Source organism: Haliaeetus albicilla, chromosome 20 (genome assembly GCF_947461875.1).
Source record: "Haliaeetus albicilla chromosome 20, bHalAlb1.1, whole genome shotgun sequence".
Classification (NCBI taxonomy): Eukaryota; Metazoa; Chordata; class Aves; order Accipitriformes; family Accipitridae; genus Haliaeetus; species Haliaeetus albicilla.
Genome location: NC_091502.1, coordinates 188,697 through 200,911, shown reverse-complemented (window position 1 = coordinate 200,911; position 12,215 = coordinate 188,697). Strand labels below are relative to the sequence as shown.

At 39.4% G+C, this 12,215-nt stretch overlaps 1 protein-coding gene across 1 annotated transcript in view; it reads left to right on the top strand.

The window, feature by feature from the left end:
• Positions 1-12,215, top strand: part of FREM2 (FRAS1 related extracellular matrix 2) — a 142,002-nt gene that overhangs the window by 105,085 nt on the left and 24,702 nt on the right. Inside the window, exons 10-16 of the mRNA XM_069807916.1 lie at positions 1,287-1,451; positions 1,529-1,711; positions 5,721-5,851; positions 6,753-6,911; positions 7,779-8,082; positions 10,753-10,884; positions 11,486-11,817. Of these exons, the coding sequence (XP_069664017.1) occupies positions 1,287-1,451; positions 1,529-1,711; positions 5,721-5,851; positions 6,753-6,911; positions 7,779-8,082; positions 10,753-10,884; positions 11,486-11,817 (1,406 nt within the window). The remainder of the gene's footprint in view (positions 1-1,286; positions 1,452-1,528; positions 1,712-5,720; positions 5,852-6,752; positions 6,912-7,778; positions 8,083-10,752; positions 10,885-11,485; positions 11,818-12,215) is intronic.

Below are 12,215 nucleotides of genomic sequence, written 5' to 3'. Positions count from 1 at the left end.
TATAGTTCTCTAATTTCTATTTGAATTTTTTTTTCCCACCGAGGCTTTCCTAAGACAGTTCACCAATATCAGGTACTTAATATCTCACATCAGAGGTGAAATACAAATAAGTCAGATGTTACTACCTTGAAAGAATATTGCCCGATTCCTTCTATTTGGGCAGAAGACAGTTTAGTCTTTTAGTCCTTTAAGTCTACATACACATAATATTTTTTACAAGCACTAAACAAGTTCTGTCATCAGCCTGAAATCCTCGGTATGCCCTTATCACAGAAATGACGAACTTCATATTTCTATAGACATATATCATTATCATAGTTCTCTTGTAAAGTGAGTTGTTCAGTTTATCTTTATTTAGAGCTGGCCTCAGCTTTTAGTGCTATCATGTACTCTATACCTTTGCCATTGCTTCTGTGCAACCAGGAAAGAGAGTCCAACTTGTTAGGATTAATAGATCTGGGCTCCTTAGGACGTGACTTTCCTCTTTTTTTGAGTCTTGCTCTACCATTCCTCTGTGAAGACAAGTAGCAAAGAGATCTGTTAGGATCATATCTTGTTTCCATAAGCTTCTTAGGCATGTTTAATATGCAGCAGTTTCAGAACAGGTTTCACATTTCCTGTGTAACAATGAAGAGGATGAATATTTTTAATTTTTTTTTCTCCTCCTAATGGATAATTTATTTTCTATAGGGGGAAAAAACAACCTCAGAAAATGAACACAGTCAGCATTCTGGTCTGGTTCTTCATCCTGAAGAGCATTGATCATATTTGCATGTATAATGATGAAAAAGTACTGTAAATTGACCTCTTCTCTCTCATATATAAGTGAAGGTCCACACAGTTGGAGAGTGTTGAGTCAAAAGAGAGTTGAAATAAAAAAACTCCAGGACAAAATTACCATTAGCATTGGTGAAGGTTTCTATTACTCTCCTTCCTTGTGCAAGTATTTATTTTTTAAATGCACACTATGGAGAGGTCACTGAGAAGGAGTATTTTATTCTAAGATAAAACAAAAGGAGCAATATGTGTGAAGTGGATATACCAAATAGAAACTTCTCTTAGAGAAGTCCCAAAATGAGGGACTCCACTTTAATGAGTTTCCATAGAAAGGTAGTGATTGCTAATTCTGCTTTCACTATCATCATTACTCATTAACTTATATGGTGTCAAGGTGGATACCTTGGCCAGCAGAAGCAGCCTGTGGTTCCTTGAGCTTGGAGGGAAGTGCTTTAATAGAGCAAAGAACACCTAAGTTCTGCATAATATTACCTTCAGAATGATTGCAGGTGAAACTGAGAAGCCTTGCACACTGGTGCTTGTGGATGATACTTTCCATGAAGAAGAGGAAGAACTACGTCTGGTTCTTGGCACTCCAAGAAGTGATTCTTCCTTTGGTGCCTCTATTGGCGAACAAAATGAGACGCTGATAAAGATTCGGGATGATGCAGACAGTAAGAAATTATTTTGGTTTTACTGGCTTTTGGAAGCCCATTTGTGTGCTTTAAAAACATTTTTCTTCTAATTACAGAGGCTATTATTAAGTTTGGTGAGACCAAATTTAGTGTGAGTGAACCAAAGGACACAAGGCAAGTAGCAGTTGTAAAAATCCCAGTGCTTCGTCTGGGAGACACTTCCAAGGTTTCTGTCGTGAGAGTTCATACAAAGGATGGATCTGCTACTTCTGGAGAAGACTATCACCCTATATCAGAAGGTAGGATAATTCAGATGATTATCACATCCTACTGTAACATGTTTGAAAAATGAAATAACTATGAATAGAATACTTTGCAACCACATCCATTAATATGTTTTGCTATTCAAACTCAGTATGGACATGATCCCATGTGGTATGCAACAGCCAAATTGGTCTTGGAATACTAGATATCAGTGAAGGTATTTATAAAAGAATTCTGACTCCTTTGAAAACATCTGTAGCTCAAGTAACTGGAAGAAATGTGTGAGTGCCACCTTAGTAAGATTTGCAAAGTCTAATAGAACATTACTCTGCAGAAGCAGCTACTTTTGGATACGACTGTGTAGTTGTTTCTCAAGCAATTCATTAAGCTAATGGCTTTTGCTCTGTGTAGGAATTAATGTCTATTTCTGTTTATTTTTCAACTTTCATAATAATTAGGCTGTCTTTCTGTATCTCTACAATTCACTGCCTGCTGCTCCTCATTAGTAATGAATGAGAGAAGTTGTGCAACAATATGAGAAATTTCTTAGCTGATGAATGTCTTTCCACTAATAGCCCACCCACATGGTTCAGTAAATGACTAATAGAGTTTGTAGCACTATGAATTTTTTTTTCTTCTAAAGTTTATGATAATACATTATACTAATCTGTGTTTTAAGATAAATCATTCATTGCTCGAGTGTTTTCACAGCTTTGGATAAACTATTTTGGTGTCCAGTCCAGCTGAAAGATAGGACTTATTTTTGAACATCCCCCAACAACATTGGGCTATCTCCAAATTCCACAGAAGAAGAGAAATTTCCCACTAGTGATATTTGAAGAGAAAAATTGTTAGCAATAAGAAAATTATCAACACAGAGCTTGCTAATTCCAGTCACTTTTCCTCTTGCATTTTAGAGTTTTGCTCCTTCCTCTTGAAAACCACAGGAATTTTTAGTGTCAGCTAATACTTATCCTATACATATTACCTATACGCATTGCCTTGCTTACCCTCACCCTGCTGTGCACTGGCAGCACATGGGAGCAAAGTTTTCAAGGGAAACATGCTACTGCAGAACAAGACCATTCTCTTACTTTGAGAAAGGTCTGTGATCTGCAGGATTTCCCCACAGGTTTCAGAACATCTGTGGGTTTAGGGAGCCTGCCTATTCAGCCATGAGTGCAAACCCCACATTCTTAACTGTGTAATGTGAGGGAAGTGTGACAAACTGAAATTCAGTAAAATTCTTAGCTCTCACACAGCATGTTTATTACCACAAAGAGTATTTTCATGGCTTAGTAACACTTAAGGCCAGAAGGATCATTAGATCACTTAATCAGACTCACTGTGGATTGCAAGATTGTCCCAGTTTCCCCCACTTACTTCTGTACTGAGCCCAGTAACTTTTGGTTAGAGAAAGTATATCCTTCAGAAAGGGTATCCAGTCTTGGTTTGAAGGCGCTGGAGAGGACGAGTGTTCCTTAGCGTTTTGCTTCACTGATCAGTCCCTATCACTTATCTATGCCTTATTTCCCATATGTAGTTCAGCTGTCATTCACTGCTGCTTATTGTGCCTGTCCCTTTAGCACCTGGTATTTTTTGTTTCTGACGGTATTTCAATATACTAATCAGAACATTGCTTTCTGCAAGTCTTTTTTTTTTTCTTCTGGTTCTCAGTTTTTGTTGGTCAGTTCTGTGCCATCTTCAGTTAATTTGACATTGTGCTGGTCTTGGCTGGGATAGAGTTAATTTTGTTCATAGTAGCTAGTAGGGGCCTGTGTTTTGGTTTTGTGCTGAAAACAGTGTTGATAACTCAGGGATGTTTTCCTTAATGCTGAGCAGTGCTTACACAGAGCCAAGGCCTTTTCTGCTTCTCACCCCACCCCACCAGTGAGCAGGCGGGGGGGCACAAGGACTTGGCGGGGGACACAGCCAAGACAGCTGACCCCAACTGACCCAAGGGATATTCCAGACAATATGTCATCATGCTCAGCATATAAAGCTGGGGGCAGAAGAAGGAAGGGGGGACATTCAGAGTTATGGCGTTTGTCTTCCCAAGTAACTGTTACGCGTGATGGAGCCCTGCTTTCCTGGACATGGCTGAACACCTGCCTGCTGATGGGAAGCAGTGAATGAATTCCCTGTTTTGCACGCATGGCTTTTGCTTTACCTATTAAACTGTCTTTATCTCAACCCATGAGTGTTCTCACTTTTATTCTTCTGATTCTCTCCCACATCCCAACGTGGGGAGACTGAGCGAGCGGCTGTGCAGTGCTTAGTTGCCGGCTGGGGTTAAACCATGACAGACGTCCTTTAAAAAATAAAGACAGTAGAAATGCATCTACTATTTTGGTATCACTCTCACCCATTCCATACAGAAATGTTAAATAGTTTCTGTACTTCTTCTTCCTTTAGTAGTTAATACATCCAGGAATCACAGGACTCTTCTAACTCTGTCAGTGTGGTGGGTGACCCTGGCTGGACACCAGGTGCCCACCACCAAGCTGCTCTATCACTCTCCCCTTCAGCTGGACAGAGGAGACAAAATAAAAGGCTTGTGGGTCGAGATAAGGAGAAGGTGATCACTCAGCATTTACTGTCACGGACAAAACAGACTTGACTTGGGGAAATTAATTTAATTTATTACCAGTCAAATCAGTGTAGGGTAATGAGATATAAAACCAGATCTTAAAACACCTTCCCCCCACCCCTCCCTTCTTCCCAGGCTCAATTTCACTTCCAAATTCTGTACCTTCTCCCCCCGAGTGGTACAAGGGGACAGGGAATGGGGGTTGCAGTGAGTTCATCACACGTTGTCTCTGCTGCTCCTTCCTCCTCACACTCTTCCCCTGCTCCAGCATGGGGTCCCACCCACGAGAAACAGTCCTCCACAAACTTCTCCAACATGGGTCCTTCCCATGGGCTGCAGTTCTTCATTAAATGCTCCAGTGTGAGTCCCTTCCATGGGCTGCAGTCCTTCAGGCACAGACTGCTCCAGCGTGGGTCCCCCGTGGGGTCACTAGTCCCACCAGCAAACTTTTTCCAGCATGGGCTTCTCTCTCCATGGGTCCACAGGTCCTGCCAGGACCCTGCTCCAGCACAGGCTTCCGACGGGGTCACAGCCTCCTTCAGGCATCCACCTGCTCTGGCGTGGGGTCCTCCCCAGGCTGCAGGGGGACAGCCTGCCTCACCATGGTCTTCACCACGGGCTGCAGGGAAATCTCTGCTCCAGCACCTGGAGCACCTCCTCCCCCTACTTCTTCACTGACCTGGGGGTCTGCAGGGTTGTTTCTCTCACATATTCTTACTCCTCTCTTCTGGTTGCTGTTGTGCAGCAGTTTTTTTCCCATCTTAAATATTTTATCCCAGAGGCACTACCACCGTTGCTGATGGACTCAGCTTTGGCCAGCGGTGGGTCCATCTTGGAGCCAGCTGGCATTGGCTGTATCCAACATGGGGGAAGCTTCTGGTGTCTCCTCACAGAATCCACCCCTGTAGCCCCCCCGATACCAAAACCTTGCCACGCAAACCCAATACAGTCAGCTAAGACTGAACTTTTTATCCTCCATGACTTCTGAAATTTTTTCAGAGGCAATGGTTTTCAAAATACAGTACTCTTTTGTGTAACTCTCCTTTGTGCCTTATTTTTGGTGTATATCATTGTATTAAAATGCATTTTGTTTGAATAAAACCTGACAATACTTTTTATTTAGAATTCTTCAGTCTTTTGGTCATTCACATATGTTACCAACATTTATGTAATAATTAGTCCCAGATCATTTTCAAAATATTAAGTTCTACTAGACTAAATATTGGTCTTTGCAAATTTCTTTTGATTATGATAATGCCTCATTTTCAGTGATTTCTACGTGTGTCCGCTGCTATTCATTATTATGATTTTTAGCATCAAATAGGTTAAACTAAATATATGAACATCAGTAATTTGAAAAGTGAGTATTAACTGCCATCTCTCATGGCTGGGCCTAGAATTACAGCTTGTTATGAACAACAGATTTATTTTTAAGTGTCTCATTATGTTTTTAGAAATTGAGTTTAAGGAGGGTGAAACACAGCACTTTGTGGAGATTGAAGTTCTCTTTGATGGAGTAAGGGAGATGAGAGAAGCCTTCACAGTTCATCTGAAGCCTGATGAGAACATGGTCGCAGAAATACAGGTAACAAACTCATGCAAAGTCCTCAACAACAAAATCTGGTAAACAGACCTTCTCGCTTTCTGGCTCATAGCTTTACTCTTCTTTTGAGGTTTACACATTGCCATCCTGGCTTGTATCTTGAAAGACAGAGAGGATCATCCCAGCTCACACAGTAGCACCTACCCAAAACAGTTTGTTACCAAGGCAATAATGTTCATGGGGTCATAGAAACAATGAGAGACTGAAGTCTTCAAGATTTCATTCCAGACACAGTCTCCTCATAGAATCAGCCCTAAAAACTGATGTCCTCTTGGAAATACTCTCTGGCAATAGAGTATAACGTCTATGCTGTAAAAAGAGCAATCAGGTGAAATATGACTTCTGCTGTCAAAACCAGGTTAATATTATTCTTATTGTGTGAAATGAAATAGCCACACGTTCTTGTTATTTAGCATTATATCATACATACTTTCAATTTAAACAGTATATTCCTCTGATTCTGCATAAAATGTTCTTCAAACTCTTTGGCCGCTTCATCAGTATCACACCAGATACAGTCTGACTCCAGGTAGCCAGACAGCAGAGACACAGCCTTTGCTGATAACAAACACCCTATTTCCACCAGGCATTAAAGTGCACATCAGGGTTCTACCAGAATACTGAAGTGATTCAAGAAAGCTGGGACACAAGGTTAAAAGGTCTGGTATCTTCAGTGTTCTGAAAAGCAAAAATTCATTTTAGCTCTTGCTTTTGTAGTCAGCAATATACTTTCCTGTGCCTCAGCCCTTTCTCAATAGCTCATCCAGTTGAGGTTTTAGAACTTATTTTGGGACAATGTTTCATATTCTGATCAAGGTCTGGCTTGAATCCCCTTGTTTATTTAAATGTTCACAGAGAACTGTTTCTGCCTTTTCATTATCAGACAGCCAAGGCCATAGTTTACATTGAAGAAATGAACAGCATGGCAGACGTCACCTTTCCCTCTGTCCCTCAAGTTACATCCCTTTTGATATATGATGATACTTCTAGAGCCAAAGACAGAACCAGTCCCATAGCTGGCTATCCTGTCATCTGTATCACAGTGAGTATCTCTGTGGAAAGATGGAACAAAATCAGTGGATTTTGTTTGGATAAATTATCAAAATATGGATTTTGTTCAGTGGATTTTAGGCACTCAGTATCAATCCATATTGTTGTGAGTCACACATGAGTTTAAGCTAGAACTGTCCTAAGAGCTAATCTAATTTGTCTGGGTAATGAATCAATTTTCAGGAGGACAAAAAGCATAGAAAGATGTTTTACATGTTCATCACTAAGAACAGTTTGATACTCAAACTATGTCTACGATTGCTTGACCTTACTATTTCCTGCATTATCTTCCCTTAATTTACAGAGTTAAAATCACTGAAGATAACAGATGACCCATTGTTTTTAATGAGTGTCACAGACTGAAAAATGAGTACTGTTTGTTGAAGTACTACAGGCTTCTTTCATTGTAATTTTGCAGCTGAAAGGTTTGCATGAATATTCCTATGCAGTGAGGAAGGTTTTGGTCCATCTGCATCTTCAGTTTGTTTCTCACACCATTCCTTATTCACAGGAATGGATCATATGTTGAAATGCAAAGTTTATTTGCAGAATTAGATCAAAGGGTGAAATTCATGGTAAAGTAGCATGTGGGAGTGTAGTTTGTGCCTTCATAACTCTGTTAGCTTTTCACCCATAAATCATAATTTAAAATAATATTTTTATTTCCATAGGCATAATTAGACCTGCCTTTTAATCTACCATAGCAGTGCCAAAAGCGTCACTGTCAAAATAAGGTGATTTCTTAAGAGATTTACTGGGGTTGTCAGTTCCATGTTGTTGAGTTTTGTGACTCTTGATAAATTAAAATTCCTTTGCCATGAAGCAAATAAATTGTTAACACATCTGATTTGTTCTGCAGGCTTGTAATCCTAAATATGAAGACTTTGACAAGACTGGTTCTATATGTGCCAGTGAGAACATCAATAATACTCTGACACAATACCGGTGGCTTGTAAGTGCACCCACTGGTCCTGATGGTGTGACTAGCCCCATGAAGGAGGTTGACTTTGATACTTTCTTCACTTCCTCCAAGATGATTACGCTCGACTCCATTTACTTTCAAGCCGGTTCTCGTGTCCAGTGTGCAGCTCGTGCTGTGAATTCAGATGGGAATGAGGGTCTTGAGCTCATGAGCCCTATTGTAACTATAAGCACATCAGAAGGTAAGACATCTGCACCTATTGCAGACCTCTTTTGGATCCCAAATTCCATCCTAACAAAATCTGATTACATGATCAAGTGTTTTAAAATTACACTCTCAGCTTTTCTTCTGTTGTTTGTAGAGGTGGTGCAAAAACACTCTTCTTAACACAGCAGACAATTGTATAATGAAAACGGTTTTCATCTTTGATAGTTCTCCACATCTTTAAAGAGTTATCCACATAGCAAACTTGCATGGTCAGGAGAACAGTATACCATGTGCATTGGAATTAGTGAAACCTGGCTTCTGTTGGCTTTTGAATTCAACTGTAGTAATGTTGCAGTAAAATCTCAGCTCCTATTAGACATTGGAGAACCCACATGGGAGTGCTATTATGAATGCCTAGCCAGAAGAAAAGCTTCATTTGGCATTCAGGCCTCACTGGACACCTGAGAATCAGTGTCTTCCTTGACTAAGGACTAAAGCAACTGGTGTCCAGTAACAGGGCATAGACAAAATTTTTTCATGGTTGAGGTATTCAGAATATTCATCCTTCTTCTTTCTCTGATACTCTTTTTGTCTCCCTCTGATCCTTTGATACCTAATCAATACTGAACTGATGCTGCATTCTGTCAGCCAGCAGAGTTACTGTAGTCTACCTCCTTTGCCCAGCCAACTCTTTTCATTAAACTTGTACTGGATATTGTTATGAAGCAGAGGTGAAGAACTGACATGCACACAAGTACAGTCTGATAGCATATGCTATTTTGTTGTAGAAATCACAGATGCAGATACTTTTGTTTCTTGTATAATATGGAGAATGAGTAATTATCAGCAATCAAGGTAAATTACAAAACATTGTATTTTATTACCCTTCTGCAGCCATTTTGCATTCTTTGTGTCATCTCTGCTGCTTTTGTAGCTACACTAACTCTTCTGGGTTTTGTGAGATCTTATGGTAGGTAATAAATTACATGATTGTTCATTTGCAATATCATTTTCATTTCCGTGGCCTTTCCAACTAAATATTTTGGTTACAAGATTTTATTTTCTACTAAGTTATGGCTTTAAGGAGCTTAATGAATGGAATTTCTATTTACGCCTATCCTTTATTCCACATTTTGAGTGTAGGCTCAAGTCACCTTTGCACTATCAGAAACCCTACACCCAAAAGAGGACTCTGTCTAAGGGTATTGTCTACAAGGTGCAGTGTAGTGCTTGTTAGAGGCAGACAACCTTGTGCTGGGTGAGCTAGTTTTGTTATATGAAACAGGCTGGCTATGTTAGTGTTGTAATGCATTATTTGGATTACAAATTAGCAGGGCTAATTAGCTCAGGCTCAGGACTGAATTGTCATGCATATATTACTTCCAGTACCTGAGCTAACCTGTGATGTGGAAGTCAACAATACTGAAGATTGTGTATGACATAAAGGGAATTGTTAGATGCTATGTGGAAAGAAGTGCAGTGATGAAAGCAACCTGCCAAAATCCTGAACATTTTCAGCTTTAAGGATGCTTGACCTTGAGTGCATAGACCAAATTGTCAAAAGTCAGATTGTGCAAAAAAAATTGTATTTAGCCTCTTTAGCACATCTTGCATTTGAGAAAACAAACAAACAAAAAACCAAAACCCCAAAAAGCTGTCATGTGCAGAAGAGAAATTTTGTTTCCTCATGCCAGAAGTTTCCAACTTGGAGCCATTGAGGCAGATGAGGCCCACCAGAACCAATAAACTCTCCAAAAGGAGAGCGCTGTCTCCTCTTTTCTTATAATCCCTCAGAAATGGGCAAAGAGCAGAACATGGGCAAAGGGAACTGTTTTAATTTTCCACTTCTGCTGGTTTCTTTCTTTGGCCATCACATGACTATGCGCTATGATTCTTGTGGCCAGAATGTAGACACTTTTGCATTGAACTATGCAACTAGAAGTTGCATGTATCTCAGATCATATGGTTACAAACCTAATCTTCTGGTCCTACAAACCAGGACTAATACTGGAACAGGTTGAACTAACCCTGGAAAGGATTGCCAAAAAGTTATAGATTTTCCTTTCTTGGAGAAACTCAAAATTCAACTGAACAAGGCCCTAAGCAACTTTATCTAACTTTGAAGCTGGCTTTACTTTGAGCACAGTGTTTCTAGAGATCCTTTGACACAATTATTCTAACTACATTTTGGTCAAATACATTTGGTCAAGTACATTTGGTGCAACAGAAGGCTCATAGAGTCCTATGAAGGTGTATATATGTCCACACCCCAATCCAGTGCCAAAACCAACTGAACACTGATCAGGTATCTTCCATAAAGCTATGTATGTGCTTAAGAGAGTGGGAGGAATTAAAGCATATGCCTCTGAGGACATCTGTAAGAAAGTATGGCATTTGACACTGACTTTGCAAGTATGGTTGACACATGCCACTGAAAATGTACAGGTGCAGTATCATCACCTGGTTTTGAAAATGCGGTCCAGTTGATCAAGTAATGATTTCTGTTTGAATCCTCTTTTGCATACATTCCTGTTCAAACTTCTGGTCAGTGCTGCTCAAAGCGTTTATCTGTCATTCAAGAAAATTCTCCTTGTTTTGGAAATTCATACAGTGGAAAAAAAGTGCATCTAAAAATAGTGCAAGGGAAAGTATAGGTTATTTCCTCTGCACATAAAGTAAAGTTGCTTTCTCTTTTTTCCATTAGGTCTTTGTCAACCTCGTATGTCAGGAGTAGTTGGAGCAGAACCATTCTCTGCTAAATTGCGCTATACTGGCCCAGAAGATCCTGATTATGCCAACCTCATCAAACTGACAGTCACAATGCCACATATTGATGGTATGATAAAATCAGCTGTGAAGTTGAGAGAACTCATACAACAAGCTGTTATTTCAGCTATTTTATTGGTCATGGTATTTTAAATAGCCAAAATAATAACATAATCTTTTAACATGTGGGACCAGAGGAAAATGTGATGAGTGTACAAGTGCAGTTTGCAACAAGGTGCATAGGATACTGTATTGATACATAGTCTTTGATGTGAAGATTAAGTGTTTTCAGATTATTTGCATAGTTTACATAAATTGGGCTAGACCTACACTTTGTAAAACTCCTTTGAAGAGCATATACCAAAGAATTTATTTATTAAAAATATAAAGCCATTTAATTACTATGTGCCTCTGAAAAAAAATCACAAAAAATCCTGATTGAAAAATATGTTAGAGATTTAGAAATATTTTATTTGGCTTTTCATAGTATAAAGACATAATTATTGTGGATAACATTCTCATACACACTTAGTATATCAACTTTCTTTGAATTCTAAAGTACATTAATTGCTTTAAGTACAAAATACAGAAGCACTGCATAACATGCTTAGGGTTTGTCAAACTTTGGCTAAATTAAGCAGCTCTGACCACTGAAATTTAATGTTTTTTAGGCATGCTGCCTGTTATTTCTACAAGAGAGCTCTCCAACTTTGAGCTGACACTTAGCCCTGATGGAACTAGAGTTGGAAACCATAAATGCTCCAACCTGTTGGATTACACAGAAGTGAAGACCCACCATGGTTTCTTAACTGATGCTACCAAAAATCCAGATGTGATTGGAGAGACCATTCCCTATCAATACAGCCCAGTAATTAGAGGCTTCAATACCTTACGCTTCTACCGCAATCTGAACCTGGAAGCCTGTTTATGGGAGTTTGTTAGCCATTATGACATGTCTGAGCTCCTCACAGATTGTGGAGGCACCATTGGGACAGATGGACAGGTACGAAACTGTAACTTGATTTTGTACTGTGTTCTTAAAAAAGATTTCCCTTGTAATACATCTATGCTAGTAGAAATAAGTGGGTTTAGAATTAATTTAGTTTAAAAGGGTTCTTTTTTTTCTGAACAACAAATAGACTTCCCCTAAGGCCAGCTTATTTGTTAAAGCTATCAATCTCCATTAAATGCTAATAGGCTATATGTTGTCCGATTGAAATTAAGGGAATAATTTAGTTTGAATGCAATTTGCTATGATTCTCTTCCAATACAGTTTTGAAGTATTTTAGGACAAGCCAGTCCTGCTTTTACTGTATGGTAAGCCACCTTAGTCTTTTCTTAGAATGAAAGCCTTCTAAAGGATTGCTTTTAACACACTGATAGTACTGGGCTACTTAGTAT